We start from the raw sequence: 19,493 nt of genomic DNA on the forward strand, positions 1-19,493 counted from the left end.
CCCTGCTCGGTCTCTCCCGACGGAACCGGGGCCAGCGTCACGTGTCCCTCAAACCCCCCTTTTCGGGCCCCCTTCATTACCCCGTGTCGGTAACATAGACATTTACCTGCTCGTGAACATAGATGGCGTACACGCCATAGAGACTCTATTTACGTCTCTACATTTGCATTGACTAGCGCGTGTGGTGGTCAAGTGCACGGGGGTTTTCACTAGGGCTGAACGATTTGGGGAAAATATCTCATTGCGATTTTTCTGACAGATATTGCGATTGCTATTTGATTTGCGATTAAAGTTTTGTTAAGTCAAGCTTCAGTTCAATATTCACTGTGTAATAGATTTAAAACGTGATGGAACATTACCACATGATACCATCAAAATATGAACTACTCTATCTATTATAATGCAAGTGTAGTGTATTAACACGCGTGTACAGGGTGGATTGTAAAGACGCGCGAGTTATGGACAGTGGGGTCGTGTTGGGCCGGACAGGTACGGCAACGGGGAACGGCAAAAGGGAGACGGCCCAATTAAGCTGGTATGCGATGCATGGCGGTGATTGGCCTGGTGTTGTTGTCAGGGGCAGAGTGGCGCAGGAGTGTCGGGAGATGGGGGGTGATAACGACAGGTGCCAGGGACACGAGGCGTCGTGAGAACGCCGCTTAATTAATTGGTAGTTGATGAGAACGGGGATATATTCGGGGGACGAGAGAGCGGAGTTGAGTTGTCGCTGGGACTGGAACGGAGCAGGTCGGGAGGAGAGATGGAGGGAAGACATAAGAGACAGAGCAGGCTAGCAGTGGAACAAGAGACAAGATAGAGACGAGATAGAGACAGGGAGAGACAAGGAGAGACGGAGAGAGACAAGATAGAGACAGAGTGAGACAGAGACAGAGTGAGAGCAAGATACAGCGTGAGACAGAGATACATAGTGAGACGGAGACAGAGTGAGACAGCGACGGAGAGAGAGACAGCGAGCGACGGAGTGAGAGAGAGCGAGCGACGGAGAGAGAGACAGCGAGCGACGGAGGGACAGAGACAACGAGGAGAGACAGCGAGAGACAGGGAAGGGAGCGGAGCGAGCAGAGCAAGCGGAGCGTGGCGAGCGAGCGGCGGCGGCGAGCAGAGAAACGATGAAGTCACAGGTGTTGAATGTGGAGAGTTTGTCATAAAAGTGGCGTCGGGAGAAAGAGAAGTCGTCTGTGTGAAGTGGACCACTACACAAGGATGAGAACTTAAAATATATTAATTGCTTCCAACATGTATTTATTTAAAAATGTAATTGAAATAGAACAATGAAACAGAACAATTGTTAAGTTAAATAAGTAAAGTTATAATAATAATAATAAAAAATGTAATAATTCCAATACGAAAGTAATAGGACTTTTAAAATTGCAGCCTTTGCGATTTGCTCATCGCATTGTATCAAATTGCGATTTCGATTTGAAATCGATTAATCGTTCAGCCCTAGTTTTCACTACAGAGATCCTGGAGCCCATTGCAGGTGGTCACCTAAGAATAAACTAGGTTCTCAAGCCTTGCGAGTTGATGGTCTCACATCAGTCAGAATCAGAATCTTTATTTATACTGGAAGAATCCAATGGGCTATGAAGATCTTTTTCACAGATGTCCAGTAGGGGCAGGTCAGAAAGGTAAAATAACAAACAATACACAAACCAATAGGGGTGCAAAGTATAGGAAAACTTGAGAACCTCGTTTATTCATCGTCACTAAATATATTCACAGTCACTAAATATATATAGAGTATATAAGTTCAAATTGCATAAGTACATCAATGGTTGCACAAGAATCATATTGTTATTCATCTTGCACTTAATTTGGGCCGAATTCCAGCTCTGATCATTTAATAAGTAGAAGACATTTGATCTACGCTGGAAGACCCCGATGAAGGTGGAAGGACGTGATGAGCCCTTTATCACAGGTGTGAGGCTTTATCCCTGGTGTGCAGCTTTATCCCTGGTGTGCAGCTTTATCCCTGGTGTGCAGCTGGGGTCGACGATGGCAGATTACAGAGGAAGTCACGTGGGTAGATAAATCAATCTTACATTGAATCCATCGCACACAAATTCGAACTTACGTAAACTGGATCATACGCAAAGTATACCCTGAAAGTGTCCTTTTGTGGCAGCACTGTGCAAGATGACCCCACTCTGACCTATCTAGGAGTGAATCTGAACCACAACATTTGTGTGATCCACAAACCCTTGCTGCCTCTGGTGCTGCATTGCAGTTGTGCTCCACCACCATCTAGCTATGCATTGTGCGCTCCTGCATGATTTAATGCCTTCAAAATGTAAGTTCTTGTTAACACTGGTATCCCAAGGAAAATGGGATACTGCTGTGCAGTGATGCACTCTACATCCACTGCAGTCAAGTCAACTGTTATTCATAACCCACTGGTTTGTAGGCCTTAAAATGGATGAGGATTGCCCAGTGCTCATTTGAGTGTGGCAGCACACTTTTACCTCACGGTAATAATAAATGTGTTCTTTGTTTTGCTTACGTACCCTCATTTCCAGACTTTACCCAAAGCAAAAACTCCTCGATTGGATGGCGAGGGTGACGTTTTTCCCAACGCTGAGCCGGGCCCCAATGCCGAAGCTGGAACGGGTCGACACGCAATAGATCTGGCATCTCCCTGGGCCATGGCCCCGGCAAAGCCGAGCCCGGCGGCCCTGCCACGAGCACACGGGCGACGAGGGGGCGGCACGGATGCAGCGCAGGACGACGCACGCGGGAGCAGCCGCCGGGCTCGCACGAACCCAGGGGTCGTGTTCTACTGGCACAAAGTGATGTACTCCCACAGACGCCGCGAGGGTTTTCCTAGGAGCCACATCTTGAGCCGGCTCAAGGTGAGCCGCAGCGCCGCCCGGAATCTCATGAGGGAGATCTTCGAGCTCAACAAGCGCACGGTGGCTGGCAAGGGTAAAGCTCGCGGACGAAGCGTGGCGAGAGGTGGCAGGCCGGCGGCCGTGAGCTCCGCGGGGGAGGGAGGGGACGCGGTCAGCAAGGCGGCGTGGCGGCGGGCGTGCAGGCGCCTCCCCAAGCGCTTCGTGCAGATGCAGGGCTTCTTCCTCGAGCTGCTCAAGCGCTACAAGAAGTGCCGAGTGCTCGACATCGTGGAGCGTCACTGCCCTGTGGGTCTACCCAGCAGGAGTCGCTTGACCTGGAAGCGGAGGGGCGCCCCCAACAACGCAACGCATTTGGTCCCCTCATCCGAGACGACCTCTGCTCCTGCAGTGGCCACTGCCGCTCCACCTCCTGCTGCCATTGTTCAGGGGACGGCATCCACCGAGCTCGGTGATTTAACGCGGCCGATCGCTGCGGCGGCGACGATGGAACACACGCTCGCGGTTGAAGTCGTTTGTTCGCACGGCGCGACCGCGGCGCCCGAGAATTGCGCGACCCCGTCTACTTTGCAAGACGCGGGGCTAGCGCCTGGCGTTTACCCCGGATGCACGGAGACGGCGCCTGGCGAGACGCCTCCTCCGCAAGCGGAGACCGCGCACGGCGACGGTGCCGATGACGACGCCTCGGACGCGGGCCGGCTCGACCGCCCACTTTGCGTCTCCGCCCACGCATCGCGGCGACGCCCTCGCGGCGCCACCCCCAGGCGCCCCCGGTACCACTGCAGCCAGGTGCGGCTGTTTGGGCTGCTGCACGAGCTGCTGCTGCGGGTGCTGCCGCACGACACGTGGGGCTCGGCCCACAACCGGCGCAAGGTGATGCGGTCGGTGAAGCGGAGCCTCGGCATGGGCCACCACGACGCGGTCGGCCTGCGCGAGATGCTCTCCGGCGTGCGCGTCAAAGACTGCGCCTGGCTGCACCTCGGTAGGGGCACGGCGCCTCCTCGCGCAGCCCCCTCCCGAGCACCAGCGAAGCATCGGCTAGCTGCACCGTACACATCTACTGTACGGTATACGTGTACGGCATATATAACGCATATGCTCGTGTGTATAGTGTATGTGTTTGTTCGTGTACAGACCAAACAATTTTAAGTACTCGTGTGTGTGTGTGTGTACTGGACCGTAGTAATGTCCACTGGTCCTAGGGTACGCCAGACCCTGGCTAGGCGGGTGAACACCTAACCAGTGAACTCAAACATGTACACCAGGCTCTCAAGGCGAATGGATATTCTGACTACACAATCCGCAAAGCCATCACCCCAACCGAGAGGAAGGAGCCATCTGAAAATCCAATCAAACCATCACCTTGCTTTACATAGCAGGAGTAACCAAAAAGATTTCCAAAATCTTGAATAAACACAAGATCCAGGTCCAATTTAACACAGTGCATAAAATTAGTAATATGATCCCATCTGTGAAGGACAAGATTCCTGACATGCAATATCCCGGCGTCTACAAATTAAGTTGTATCTGAGGCAGCAGTTACATTGAGGAAACTAGACGACATGTCTCGGACCGTGTTCGTGAACATAAGGCCGATCTGAAACACGGCAGGACCAATACTTCTGCCGTGGCTGATCATTACTTAATGCGGCTGGCTCGTATGAAATTGATTTCTCTAAGACGATGGTACTTTGCAAGCTGACTGGCTATCAACAAAGATTCGTTCACGAAGCCATCCATATATACAGACACAGACACACTTTCAACCGAGACGACGGTTTTAAACTCGGGATTCATTGCAAAGATGTCATCAACCACTTTGGGTCATGACTTGATTTGTGTTTTCTTGTCAACCTCTACCGTCAGCAGTGTGGATGGGTGTAGCGAGGTGCAATGCCCCGCCCCCTCTCTCCCCCTATCTCCCCCTATCTCTACCCCCTTCCTCCCCCCATTGTCTTCTCCTACATTGTCAACCTCTACCGTCAGCAGTGTGGATGGGTGTAGCGAGGTGCAATGCCCCGCCCCGCCCCCTCTCTCCCCCTATCTCCCCCTATCTCTACCCCCTTCCTCCCCCCATTGTCTTCTCCTACATTGTCACTGGCTGACTTACACCGCTCACCTCTCCTCCTCCCAGCTCCCCCATTGTCTACTCCGACATTGTCACTGGCTCACTGGCTACCCCGCCCATGCTGTTTGCGCCACGCAGGCCTCCTCCTCTTCTCAGCTCTCGTCCCCTGCCCACTCACTTTGGAAGCCCTTTTAGAAGCAGTGGCATTTGGAGGCTTGCCCCCTCTGTTGTCCCCCCCTTAACGAAGACCGCTTGTGTTGCGATCGAAACGTCATGGGGTTTTTTGCCTTTATTATTTCTAATTTATTATTATTTTAATTTGTGAATTGAAATTTATTTTATTATTTTTATTTTCTATCTACGTGACTTTACCGAGAGAACCAAGAATATTTACTGCATTGTCACTTGCTTGGTAGCAGTCGTTCAGAGCTGAGTGCCCCATATCTATTGCAGGCGTCAGCTGGAAGAGAAAACGTGGAGGTGGTGGAGGACTGCATATGTTTAGTTGCTATATTGTACAAAACAGGGCCTTATGAGGATGGTGTTAGTAGCTGGGATTGTGATGGACTACGTAATCTACTTTGGAAGAGCGGTGAGATCGACTTTCAATCTGAAAACATGCCGGAGTAATATCCGTGTTACTGTGCAGTTCAGAGAGCCGCACCTTAACCAACAATCTAGAAAATACACTTCCGGTGTTTAAGTATAGCTCCATGCAGAGGATGATATACCTGTCATAGCTGCATTGGGTGAACGATTTAATATAATAGAATGTAATGGAGAAAATGCCTCAAAAAAGGGGGTTGTGATTGTTAGAGGCACGTGCAGGATTGAGGAGTACAGGGCACTGAGAGTACATTTTGAAATTTGGACCTTGACATCAGAACACAATGGCTTCCTCTTTTCGAATGACATAATGGCATCTTTGACGTCCACAGTGAAGTAGACAGGGCATAGTATTATTGTATGGTTAACACACACCTGCAGTCTTGTATGGTTAACACACACCTGCAGTATTGTATGGTTAACACACACCTGCAGTATTGTATGGTTAACACACACCTGCAGTCTTGTATGGTTAACACACACCTGCAGTATTGTATGGTTAACACACACCTGCAGTATTGTATGGTTAACACACACCTGCAGTATTGTATGGTTAACACACACCTGCAGTAATGTATGGTTAACACACACCTGCAGTATTGTATGGTTAACACACACCTGCAGTAATGTATGGTTAACACACGCCTGCAGTATTGTATGGTTAACATACACCTGCAGTATTGTATGGTTAACACACACCTGCAGTATTGTATGGTTAACACACACCTGCAGTATTGTATGGTTAACACACGCCTGCAGTATTGTATGGTTAACACACGCCTGCAGTATTGTATGGTTAACACACACCTGCAGTATTGTATGGTTAACACACACCTGCAGTATTGTATGGTTAACACACACCTGCAGTATTGTATGGTTAACACACACCTGCAGTATTGTATGGTTAACACACACCTGCAGTATTGTATGGTTAACGCGCTGCCGCTTGGCCACGTCACCGCCCCTCTGCATGATGACAATGTTTCACAATGTGCGTGACACGAGCGGTGTATGTAAGTTTAACTTCTTTCGCACCATACGTAGCCGACCGCGCTAATCGGAGGTGCGCTTGTTCCCAGGAGGGGAGCGGCCCTCCCCCTCGGAGCACAGGAAATGCGAGGAGCTGCTGGCGCAGTTTGTGAGCTGGCTGATGACTGACTTCATCATGGAGGCCATCAGGTCCTTCTTCTACGTCACTATAACGAACTTCACGAAGAACCACCTGCTCTACTTTCGCAAGAAGGCGTGGGCACGCTTGTTGCACACCGCTTCCAGGTGAGACGCTCGCAGCCCTGAGGGGAACCGTGGAGGAAGAGGGGAGCGTCGCGGTCGCCGGTAACCCAGCTGTTCGGAGGTAGGGTTGGTGGATCACGCAAAGATTGGTGTGTGCGTGAGACTTCGACAGGCTCAAGCATGAGGTGGTACAGTAGCGCGCAGTACTAAAAGTTGTTGATCTGTGTGTGCAGAATTGTTTTGATGATAATGTTTTGTATGTGTAGTGAGTCCAACTGAGTCGCAGACGTTGTCTTAGGGAGCAACACGTTTTATTAAACTCTTAGCACAACACACTCCAGACTATTAACACAACATACTCCAGGCTATTAACACAACACACTCCAGGCTATTAACACAACATACTCTCGGGTGGTGACCACCCAACTCACCACGCTACGGCGGAACTAGACACGGTTCCACTATCCCGGTCCGGACCACAAGCTGGGTCCCGGACCGCGTGGTTGGAAGCTTCTTCAAGCTTGACGTGGATCTCCTTCCTCTCCAACAGTAAGAACCCCGAGCTCTTCACAGGGCCCCCCTTATATGGGCTGGCTCCGCCTCTCGCCCCGCCCACCTCGATCTCACTCGCCCTTGCCCGAAGGCTCTCGAGAGTTCTTCTCGGACCACGTGACCACCCATTGGCCCCCTCCACCGGTGGCCCGACTCCAGTATCATCCGGCCACATGTCCCCGGGTCAGCCAGAGTATCGTGCCCCCAACGTAACCCCAGCTGGCTGACACTCGCTCTCTCAACGGGAGCCCACACCGCACGCTGTGCGTGGTGCCACCACGCTGAACCAGCGCTCACCCAAGCCCCCACTAGGGCTGCTGCTACACCCCGTGTCCGGGGTGTACACACAACAGTAGACATCCCGCCGTGGCCTCGCAGGCCCAGCACCACACAGTGACATTCCCAGTCACTACACTTGCATGGGTTTTCTCAGGGCAATCTGGAATTGGCTGAAACATACCGTTGACATGTGTCGCTGTCAGTTTACATACCGGTGCAATGATCACCCTCAATCCATTTTTATGTTTCTGTAACTTAAATTTACTACGAACGATATTTAAAATTAGCCTGAAGCAACTTTCGCTGCAGGAAATATATTTTTTCATGCTATACTTCACATTTCTTTCTGTTACGTGGTTGTGTTTTCTCTGATTTCTATTGCCTTCATTGTTGTATTGCGTTTTTATGTTTTTGCTTTTGTCATTTTGGTGACCCAGGTCACTTTTGCAAATGAGACTATCCTGGTCTTATGGGCCTTCGCGTGGTTAAACAAAATAAACTTATAATATTGACAACCAGTGGACCTTAATGTTACTTTATAATTGTTAAAACGAGTAGAAACACAAGATGTTATGTTATTTTAGCAAAGACCATCACTGTGATTTATAAGTTGCCCACGTCTGATGGCAGGCACCGTCCAGGGGTCGTGACTCACCCTTTGAGAAATGTCGCTCAACTGCATGGGCAGCTGCGTGGGATTGAGCGCTGACTGCCGTGTCTGTGCCACTGCGCAGGAAATTCGTGGTCCAGGGGAAGCTGCAGGAGCTGACGGACATGGAGAGACAGAACGTCCTGCGGGGGGACACGGTCATCCCCGTGTCTTTTTTGCGCTTCTTGCCCAAGTCCGGCTCGGAGCTGCGTCCCATCATCTGCATGCGGCCCAGGAGGCTGGGTCGGCAGCCCAGGAAGAAGGCGGGGGCCCCCGCACCATCACAGCATGACCATGACTCGTTATTGCCGCCCTGCGTACACCACCTAACCTACATTAATAATAATGATACGAGCTAAAGGCGAAGGTGCAGCCCCGCAATTGTTTGCTCACGCCACTGCTGCAAAAGAGGCTAGACTTGAGGTTGCTCTGAAGAGGCGCTCTGGAGGGTATTTGGCTTATGCCTCCATGCTGGCCAAATGTCTTGAAAGGTGTGGGACTAGTTTAAGAACAGAATTTGTTTTTACACATGTTCTCATTTGCTGTCTCATTTGTACCGTCTTGTTCTTTTCACTAGGCTAAATGTAACATTTGTATATATTTTGCACGATAATTGTGTCGTGTACAAATCTACGCACGTGACCATTACAAACAATGTCTTGCTTAGCAAACCCAGAAGATGATGCCACGGAACTACTTTTGAAGCCACTTCAGTCAGGCCCTCTTTAGGTCGCGCATCTTGCAGTGTGGCCTGCAAAGTCGGCTCGTTGTCTGGGAAAGCAACGTTAATGTCCTCGGAACTGGAAGAAGATAAGTCAGATGCTCCATGTAGGTGTTTTCTTTCACGTCGGCTTTTGTGACCCTCTTCCATCAGAAACAGCTAGTTAATAAAGTTATCATGTGAACAAACGTGCCAGTTTAGTCCAGCTTTAGCAGAACACGAATAGATATATATTTAACTTAATGCAATCTGATCCAAAATCTGACTCAAAATCAATTATAAATCGTAGGTATTTTTCGTGCAATCAGTGATCGGAGTCCATAGACTGATAATAATAATAATGTTTTACACTTCAGAAGTTGAGAACCCAGTTTATGCCTGGGTAGGTGCCCACATTTAAGCCCAGAGTCTCAGTGGTGCCGACTTGGTGCTCTTGACATGCAAATTATCCCCGTGGAGTGTTACCTGGCCACTTCCGACAGGTAATGCAATGTTGTTTAAAGTAAGAACCCTACACGTCCAAAGCGGACACGTGTGCGCGCTGTGACTTTACCGGGGCTCTGTCGCCATGCAGGGCGAGAATGTGCAAAGGGCCATCAAGTCGGTGTTTGCGGTGCTGAACTACGAGGTGACAGCGGACCCGGCCTGGCTGGGTTCCTCCGTGCTGGGGAGCGACGATATCTACCGGAAGTGGCGCGACTTCGCCCGCCCACGCCAATCCCCCGCGCGGCCGCTCTACTTTGTCAAGGTGGCAGCATCGCACCCTCCGCCTCCCTTGAGTGAGGCCTTCAGCTGCAGCGTCCATGTGGCCTCTGCTCGACGATAGGCGGTCGCTCCCTTTGCTCTGCTCCTTCGTGCCAGCTGAGCTGCTGCCCGCCCCCCCGTCTGCAACTCGTCCAGCCGTCCGCACCACCCTGACCTTTAATCTGTGTGCTGCCGTCCCTCCCGCCCTACCAAGGTGGACATTAAAGGAGCCTTTGACTCCATCCCCCAGCATACAACTGTAGACGTGGTAAAAAGTATTGTCGGCAATCGCCAGACGAAAGATGGGTACATCATCCGCAAGTACGTCGTGGTGTGGGCCAACCGCCAGGGCGTCATGCAGAAAGCCTTCCGGCAGCAGGTACTCTGCCCTGACGGCCTCCACATCGACGCTCCCCCCACCACAACCTCGTGCTACATCACTGAATGGTCCTTGTGAGAATTAGTGATTGTATTTCATGATAATTAATGCACCTTTTGGCAAACTCGACCAACAATATTACAATAAATGCATGTAAATTATTTAATTTGTATCGACTCCAGGAGACACTGTTCTTGTGATGATCTTTATTAAAGACACGTACACTTGACAGGCGAAGACCCCAACTCCAACAGCAGCCCCGAGCCTCTCCTCTCGACCCCTTTTATCCTCAGTGTGGCCATCCCTTGACCCTTGGCCACGCTCCTTCTCTAGAACCTTCTCGATGGCTCTCGGTCCCTGATCCGCTCCCTTCTATCACTTGGCCACAGCCCCTATTCTCGATCCTTCTCACACACCGCAGATCGTTCCCCTGTCTGTTCCTTAACCTGTCATTACCCCCTGTGGCCCCTTGTCTCTTCCCATGCTAATTCCCCTCTCATTACCTCCTGTTACCACTGTCTTTACATCTTCATAGAAACATAAACATCACTGGAGTGACTTGTTATTGACTGTGAGACATTTATGTTTCCATGAGAGCTGTGTTTGTCGTGAATCGGTACTGAAGATGTGAAGCCCGACATTACCAAGATCCCCCGTGTAGCCTGCACAGACTGTAGGAGCAAGTGCTGTTAGCGAGCACCTATGAAGGCCTGCACTGCACACGAGGGGGTGGTTGGGCAGCACCAAGCCCGGCCACCTTTGTCTCCGTAGTAGTAATCTTTACACACTGCACCAGGTACACATTTGAGACTGAGCCGACCTTGGAAAGGCTCAGGACCGGTTCAGATAATCATCACTGGTGTTGGTGGCCTTGAGCGGGAATCAAACTCGAGTAGCTGGCTTCGTAGCGTAGCGCGCTAACCGCTGCGCTACCGCTCCATTGCCATAGTGGGACGCACGGGCTCGACACACTAACCAAGGACGGCGGTGGGTGTCGGCGCTACTGGGATTGATTGCGTGAGGCCACGTGTCGGGTTTTGGACAATGTGTTGAGCGGCGCTCATGCTGCGCGTGGCGCTCGCACAGGCGTGCTCGTCGACCCACTTCCAGCCCAAGATGTCGTGCTTCGTGAGCCAGCAACAGAGATGCTCGTCCCTGCACAACGCCATCGTGGTGGAGCAGGTGAGGAGGCCCCTGGCCGTGACTCTGTAGCCTAACTGGCGCGCAGGGTTACCTGGATGAGATGTCACAAAAAGTTTCGTCGTCTGTTTGAGGTGGTCACCCAGAATTAGCTCTTTCCTGCAGGATCAGTCCCCGGCTGTGTGTGTTGAGCCCATCCCACCATCCTGACAATGCAAGCTTTTGTGGGTCGACTCTCCTAAGTTGCAGCATCATGCAGTACATACAGCACAGATTATCATAACTAAGTTTAACACGTAGGCTTTCACTACCAATATCCATAATAGAGGTTTTTGGGTTATATCGCTTAAATATAGCGTACTTCAATAGGGATTACCGTTGGTAGGGCTATTTTAATAAACACAATAGACAGGGAGGACAAGTTCAAAGGGCTCGCATAATCCACATGCATAGTGTATGTTGCCTCAGTAATCCCCCCCCCCCCCCACATTGCGCAAGAGCGCAGCTGCGTTGTCAACACATCTACGCCTCTATATAAGGAACGAAACAGGTGGACTTCTCCACAAATCTGGCTGTCGCCTGATGAAGCTAGTTGTAATTACTGGCAAAACGTCGTACTCAGATTGTAAATGTTGTGGCTTGGCTCTCCAACACACCGGTCTGCTGTACTAGTGAGGAATTGGCCACGTTATGTTTACGTGACAGCCCTGACTAGTTGGCTGTGTCGGGTGGTGGCGGGTTTAACGACACATTTATATATTTACGCGATCTAACCCCAAAAACCTCTTCCGTATCATAACTAATATGAGAGTTGGCATACCTGCCGATAGCAGGGCGCAGGGCTCACCTACCCAGGTGTGCTAACTCTGGGTCAACTCTTCAGTCAGACACCGTGACCTATCGTATATCGATTATTAGACATGCAAATCTGTTCTTACGCTTATGACTCATCAGTGATTCCCCGAATCATCTTCAAATTCTAAAATTAGCCCTGCCATGAGAAGAAGGAATTCCCATTCAGAACTCTCATGGCTGATGTCACATCACCCTGTGCCGATCGCAGACTGGGGACTGCTAAGTATATTTGACCATAACTGTTAATTGCATTTGTGTTTGTTACATTTTGTTTGCGACCTTCACTGACACGGCAGTGATAGGGAGCAGTCTGGGAAGCAGGGAGCGGTGGAGAGCGGTGGGGAGTGGTAGCGAGCGGTGTGGAGAGTGGTAGGGAGTGGTGTGCGGAGTGGTATGAACAGTGTGGGGAGCGGTGGGGTGCGTTGAGGAGTGGTGGGGCGTCGTGTGGAGAGTGTTAGGTAGCGGGGTGGGGAGCGGTCCAGAGCAGTGTAAGGAGCGTTATGAACTCGGGGGACCGAGTTTGATGCCCACTCACGACAAATATTCAGTGATGAACATCTGACCCAGTCCGGGACTCGGCCATAAATGAGTACCCGGTGTGTGTGCTTGCCTCAATAGGTGCTCACTAATAGCACTTGCCCCAAAAGTTCGTTAAAGGCTATAGGGGGAAGTTTTTGTGTTGACAGCGTATGGATATACATGTTCTGTGCTGTCGAGGAAATCTGTGCACACATCGTGTCCTTGCGTGACCTGTCTGTGCAGTGGCTGGATACAACGCTGACATCTGTTATGGTCTCCGAGACCCTCGAGCGACTGCTCCTCAACAACGTGATCATCATCGACCAAAGGTGACGTCTTGAGATGAACAATCTGGCCCATGGTGGAATACCATAAGCTACGTGCTCCCACAGGCCAGGAGGAGCGTAGGCCCAAGCCCATCCAGATGCCGCCCCTACATGTTGTAAAGCGTGAGCGCTACATCCCTTAACATATATCCCCATCGTAAGCGTTGCCGGTAAATGCACAGTGTTTATCTATTCATATCTAAACCTTCACATGGAACTTGCTGACCCGGCCCTACTGGACATCTGTGAAAAAGAGCTTCATAGCTCATGGGATTCCTCCTCCAGTCTACATAAAAATTATGATTCTGACGTGAATCTATAGCCTATTGTTAATGAGCAGCCAGCACCGCTCCCTCCTGGCCTCACGCCGCACACTCGGCAACCTCGCATCGTGTGCAGGCACCAGTGTAGTGCTGATGATACCTGTTACACCAACCGCCCCCTCCAGTTATGTTTCTCCTTCCTCCGCTGCCACTGCTGCAGGCACAGTGACGTTGTGACCGTGTGACTTTGCGGCTGCGTTCACCCTCGAAAGACACAGGGCGTGGCACTTCACTACCGGAAACAGAGCGCACGCGTTTGTTGCCGTGAGGGCCACCGCCATGAGTGCAAGGCGCTCACGGTTGCGCCGTACGAGTGGCACCGCCGTGGTTGCCACCGCTCTCAAGTGGCGTTGCCGCTGCTGTCGCCGCTGCTGTCGCCGCAGGTACTATTGGCAGCGCCGTGGGATTTCCCAGGGCAGCCCCTTGTCCACGCTGCTGTGCAACCTGTGCTACGCCCACATGGAGACGTCGATGCTGTCCACCGTGCAGCAGGACGGGTGTGTCCTCCCCCCAACCTCACTCGCCCAGCCTATACACAGAATCAGAATATTTATTTAAGGGTGGCTCGTAACTTTATAACAACACAGCCCAGATGTGCCTCCGCCTGGAGCAGCAGCAGTAGGTTTAATGTTGGATCTATAAACTATTTTATTTACTCGGTAAAGCCCGATGAGCATTTAGCTCTTTTTAAAAGGCGACCTTGCCACACGTGATATAGCTCATCGAAGTGGCTTATCAGCATATGTAGGGATTTATAGTTATAGCCAAATAATCTAAACGTATGCTTCTAAATCTGGAGGGCAAAACCGGAGGACCCGCAGAAAAAATACATGCGACCACTACGGGGAGAGAGAACACGCAGCCTCAGAATAAACAACAGGCATCGTAAGCGTCCACGATCGAACCCATGGTCGCCTGCATACCAGGCGAGAGTGACAGCATCTCCTCGTCACCACAGATCTGGGGTGGCGATGTGACAAAGCGGTCGCACGTTCACCACCCGAGGTAATACTGTGGTGGGTATTACCCATAATATACGCACCACCTGCTGCTTCACAGTGGACGTGGTACAAATTTGATAAAATACCCACACATGACTGAATCGGGATTTACATGTAGCAGCATCGCACCCCTACAAACATGTCCAATTGCAGGCCGGTGCTGAGTCATCACCTTGTGCCGCACAGGGACAGCTGCGACTGGGGGTGCCCTTCAAATATTGTAAGGTGCTTTGAGTTACTGAAGCATTTAAGCAGCGCCATTGAAATGCCTAGATAAATAATGAATTGTATGCGTGTGTCCGCCGTGCCTGTCCAGTCTGCTCATGAGATTCACCGATGATTTCCTGCTGGTGACTCCTCACTTGGACAAGGCGAACCACTTCCTCCGGTGAGCGCCTCCGCTCCCCGACTTCACGACAAACCCAGCGCGTACGCCCGGGTGCGCAGGTGCACGCTGGCAGCAGAACGCCGGTTCCGTGTTTCACACAAACAGCAGCAGATATAAACACACACAAACACACATCCCAGCAGCAGATATAAACACATTCAATGTAACTGATATTGGCCAAACATTCCGATGCTAAAAAGGTACAGTACCTACTGACTCAATTGGGATTACACGCAGCAGCAACGTCACCCCCTGCATCCTTGATTATCCCGCAGCTACAATTAGCGCAGTTGGCTATGTATAGTGCGGAAGGAGTTCCACATACCCACATATAAAACTTGGCAGGATCTTCCTGAACATTAGGCTTGAGAATCAGCGAGGGTTTCTTGGTTAAACAATTGTATTAGTAGTAATAAAAATGAGGAACACGTTACACTCATCCCAGCAGATGTGTCGCTTCTGAGAGGTTTTATTGGTGATATCAGCGCTAAGCCCTGGTGATTGTGATAGGTCAGCCTGGGCGCTGAACAGTTTGGTGGCTGATCAGAGCGAGGGGTGTTGACTGTTGCCAACAGCAACATGACATTGATTCCTAGTACATGCTGACATATGTAGTCTGGCAGGTTCAACACCCAGTTCAGTGAGTGACAGGCAAAAGGTGCAGCACTCAACTCCACTCCGCCTTTGTCTCCCTGTTTGCTGGTACCACGCCCATGAGCCAGCACTTTTGAGGAAAGTGCAGCGATCTGTTTTTAAGAAGGGCCATTATCCGAAACGTCACCTATTATAAATATTTACTTTCAAGGCCACAGTGTTATTGGCGAACGAGTTTTTTAGTGTTATTTGAGCTTGTGCACCATGCCCATTGCACCAGCAACATCGCCAACTATTTTTTTTCATTTTGGAGGCAAGGGTTGGTAAATGGTGCAGATTTGCAAAACCGCTTGGCTGTGAGATGGCCAGGAGATGGCAGCACAACAAGCGGGCTCATCAACCTGTCTGTGGACGTTGGAGCAGTGTGCCTGAATGTTCTCCTTGTGTGTGTGTGTGTGCTGCGTGTTCAGTGTGAGACGCGGTGAGGCTTGCCTGGATAACAACATCATCATCGTTATTGTTCTTGTAAATCGACCGCTGTTTTGTTAGTCCCCTGCTGGATGAGGGCCTCCCTATAGCATGCGGGTTGTGGGGGATATTTGACCATACTTCACGGTGGTCAGTGCGGGTGGGAGAAGTTAAATTGGTGGAGCGTAGTCCGTTGGGGCACACGGATCGGCACAATAGATGTCGCAGCACTGCCTTCTGCTGACAATGTAGACCATTATCGTTATAACTTTGTAATGTGGATGAAATGACTAATTTATATTAACGAACACCAGCCCATAGAGTTCTCCCACACCCGGGTAAGCCGTGTGACCCTCACTGTTGGCCTGTCTCCATGTAGCCCTGCTTACCCTCCCCGCACACCACGGTGCCGTGCTGTCTTGTGCAGGCTGCTGCTTGGCGGCATGCCCACGTACGGCTGCACGGTGAGTCGCAACAAGACGGTGGTGAACTTCGCGCCGGAGATCGACGACGGCGACGACAGCGGCGGCTTCATGCAGCTGCCTCTGCACTGGCTCCTGCCGTGGTGCGGCCTCCTGCTCAACACCCGCACACTGGAGGTGCTGGGAAACTACTCCAGGTGGGTGCGAGACAACGCGAGACGTTACCTCCACGAGCTTCAATCCGCCGGAGAGGTCGCCCTTCGTGAGACGAGGCACAAACTGCAATGTTGCTCGTGCCCGGATGTTTACAGACAGATGGAGCTAACATGTCAATGCATTTCCGTGTGCAGCTACAGCAAGGTGCAGGTCAGTTGGACCATGAGCCTTTGCTTCGCCTCCCAGCCGGGGCATACCATGCGCACCAAGCTCATGCACGTGCTGCGTCTCAAGTGTCAGCCCATCCTCCTGGACCTGCAGGTGAGGGCAGTCGCGCGTGACCCCGATGACGATGGGGGCGCGTGTTGCCAATTCAAACGGCAATGCGGCCAAAGGAAAGTCAGCGGGGTCGGTTCACGCGTTGGCGAAACTGCCAAAACCTTGTCACCTTGGCCGTGTGGTCCCGTTGCCATGTGAACGTATTTGCCACGGTTTGAGGAGGTGCTCATCTCATGTTTATAGCCCTGAGCCAGTGGTGGAAATGTCACATTTCCTTGGCAGCGGTGAGTCTATCGCATGAGGACAACCACTGTTGACTTCTCCACAAAGTGGTGCTCACTTTTAGCTATCCAGGGGGCTGATGGGCTGAGTCAATCTGCCAACAGTTGCTATTACTGCATGTGGCTCATGCGCTGGCCATGTGTAGTAGGGGTGGTGTACATAGAAAGGTTCACGGAGAACTGTGTGCACCGACCAGCAGATAGTTAAGTTCTGATCTTCTCGGCTCTATGAATGTGTATTGTTGTATATATTGACGAATAAACTGCTTATGAGGCAACCGATATTTTATTGTCTCTCCTATACGGTCCCTAACACAAAAGGTATATCGGTCCCTTTACCCGATACCTGGGGAGGTATGGCCTCCGGACTATACGGGACCAATCACTGGGTAACCCGTTCCCTATTGTCCTCCGGCTGGGACCTAGGGGAAGCTATCTGACCCGACCTCCTGGTCCGTGGGTCCTGACCACTGGCCTCACTGAGCTCCGGCCCTTAGAAGGACAGTGGAGCTTGGGGTCCAGGGTCCTATTCTCCAGCCCGGTCTTCAGTCTTCAGCGTGGAGATAACTGAGCCAGAGCTCTGAGAGCTCTGGCTTAGTTATCTCATTCGTGGCTTGCCCCGCCCTAGCCACGCCTTCCTTCTAGAACATTCTGGACCATCCTGGAAGGTGACATCATTCCCCCGGTTCCCCCCACCCGGGGGCCTGGGGAATATGTCCTAGGATCCGTTTACTGGGATCTGTCGTTGGCCCCTTTCTGGCCCATGGACATTCGCCTAGGCGTGGTAACGCTTCTGCCCCCTATTGATAATAAGGGGAACTACCGGCCTGCAGAATGGTGAATGACAATCACTCCTACAAATGTACTGTCAAATATTCATTGTACATTTTACTGGGGTCCAGTTTTGAATATGTTGGTGTTGCGATTGATTCACGTACATGGTTAAGTGCCAACAGACGTTATGACCCACCAGCTAAGTGTCTTCTCTCTCATGCGTGGTCTGCTGTGCGTGTGCGCCCATAGATAAACAGCTTCTTCGTAGTGACGATAAACCTGTACCAAACGCTACAACTTCAGGCTTACAGGTGAGTCCGTTCTGGTATGAAGCTCGCTCGGTCGCTCAGGATCAATCGAGCGGCATTATCTTTTCATGAGCTGCGTAATCCTGTGTGGAAGCTACCTGGGCTTTCGCTCCATGCGAAGCTCCAGGCCTTCTCGGCCACAGGTATGCCCTCTCTTGGCTATGCTTGCTAAACGTGGACCCCTTTGAAGGAACATCTGTGCCAGTTTGAAACATTCAGGCTGGCCTACCTGTGATCCATCTTGGGTTTAACCAGACTGAATTGTGTGAGCTCACAGATCCTTGAAAGATCTAGACACAGTCCCATCAGTGAGGTTCTCCAGCGAGCGAAGCTGCTTTGGCTAGGTTGTGTTGCCCACATGCCCAGCCACCGCTTGCCCAAGGAGCTATTGTTTTCTCAGATAGAGTGGCCTAAACGGGCATGGCACGGACTAGGTAAGAGCTGGGCAGATGTAATTACAGAAGAATGTAGAGCTGAGTGGAATTGCCGATGACCGGTACCAGCAGTGTCAAGATTGGCCTCTATGGAGTAGGCTCATTAAGAGATGAGACGGGGCAGCTGGAAGCAGTCACTCTTCAAGAACAGTAGAGGGCAAAGGTGTGATGTTCACACTAACGTGCAGCAAGTTGGCACAGTGGAGAGCATAGTTGGTGCATCTGCCAGTCATCTCAGTCAACCTATGGCACTTTGGACTATCCCTGTGATGTCCTGCCAGTGAGCATTCCTCACTTCACGTGGCCTCAAGGTATGCCTAGCCTGGCACAAGTGCCACGGTGACATCACCGCCACATCGTGGCGAATGGCGACTGTTGTTGTTCGAGAGCAGTATGGAAGTGGTTTGCGCACTCCGCTAAGAGCCCGGCTACCCGAGTTCAATTCTCGCTCACGGCGAATACCAGAGACGTATATCGCAGCCGGTCCTGGGCCTCCCGTGAGTGACTGGTGCAGTCTGTAAACATCGCTAATAGGACTTACCCCAACAGTCTGTTAAGGCTGCACAGGGATCTTTACGTGTGCCTGCTTAGACACGTGTCAAGGCGAACATTCCCGCACGTGTCGGCAGCGTGACGCGGCGGTGTTTGTTTCCCCGGCCAGGTTCCATGCGTGCGTGCGCCGGCTGCCATTGTTCGGGAAGGCTGCTAATAACCCCGGCTTCCTGCTGTCCGTCGTCGAGGAGACGGCCACCTGCGTCTCCGCACTGCTTCTCAAGCACAACGAAGGTGAGCGAGCGGCCACCTCGCTGTTTGTGCCATGCCACCCCCCCACCCGACCAATAAATCGTAGAGTAGGGGTGGGGGAAGCCTCTCCTTAACGGGGCCATATGGGATGTTCAAGTAGCTCTGTGCAACTGCACTTTAACGCACAAGATCCCCCATATAGCCTTAATAGACTGTATGGACATGTGCTGTTAGCGAGCACCTCTGAAGGCCGGCAGAGCACATGAGGGGGTGGGTGGCCAGCACCATGCCCAGCTAACTTTGTCTCCTGAGTGGCGATGTTTACACATCGCACCTGGTGCTCATTTGAGGCTGAGTCGACCTAGGAGAACCCAGGACTGGTT

At 51.4% G+C, this 19,493-nt stretch overlaps 1 protein-coding gene across 1 annotated transcript in view; it reads left to right on the top strand.

The window, feature by feature from the left end:
- The window catches only part of TERT (telomerase reverse transcriptase), a 34,966-nt gene that overhangs the window by 11,159 nt on the left and 4,314 nt on the right, over window positions 1-19,493 (top strand). Inside the window, exons 4-16 of the mRNA XM_032966850.2 lie at window positions 2,538-3,849; window positions 6,621-6,816; window positions 8,340-8,517; window positions 9,550-9,723; window positions 9,934-10,098; window positions 11,185-11,280; window positions 12,856-12,941; window positions 13,645-13,758; window positions 14,579-14,650; window positions 16,140-16,331; window positions 16,485-16,611; window positions 17,874-17,935; window positions 19,028-19,152. Coding sequence (XP_032822741.2) covers window positions 2,538-3,849; window positions 6,621-6,816; window positions 8,340-8,517; window positions 9,550-9,723; window positions 9,934-10,098; window positions 11,185-11,280; window positions 12,856-12,941; window positions 13,645-13,758; window positions 14,579-14,650; window positions 16,140-16,331; window positions 16,485-16,611; window positions 17,874-17,935; window positions 19,028-19,152 — 2,899 coding nt within the window. The remainder of the gene's footprint in view (window positions 1-2,537; window positions 3,850-6,620; window positions 6,817-8,339; window positions 8,518-9,549; window positions 9,724-9,933; window positions 10,099-11,184; window positions 11,281-12,855; window positions 12,942-13,644; window positions 13,759-14,578; window positions 14,651-16,139; window positions 16,332-16,484; window positions 16,612-17,873; window positions 17,936-19,027; window positions 19,153-19,493) is intronic.

The sequence above is a fragment of the Petromyzon marinus genome, chromosome 36 (genome assembly GCF_048934315.1).
Source record: "Petromyzon marinus isolate PM22_M1 ecotype Great Lakes invasive population chromosome 36, UKy_Petmar_22M1.pri1.0, whole genome shotgun sequence".
NCBI classification, from domain to species: Eukaryota; Metazoa; Chordata; class Hyperoartia; order Petromyzontiformes; family Petromyzontidae; genus Petromyzon; species Petromyzon marinus.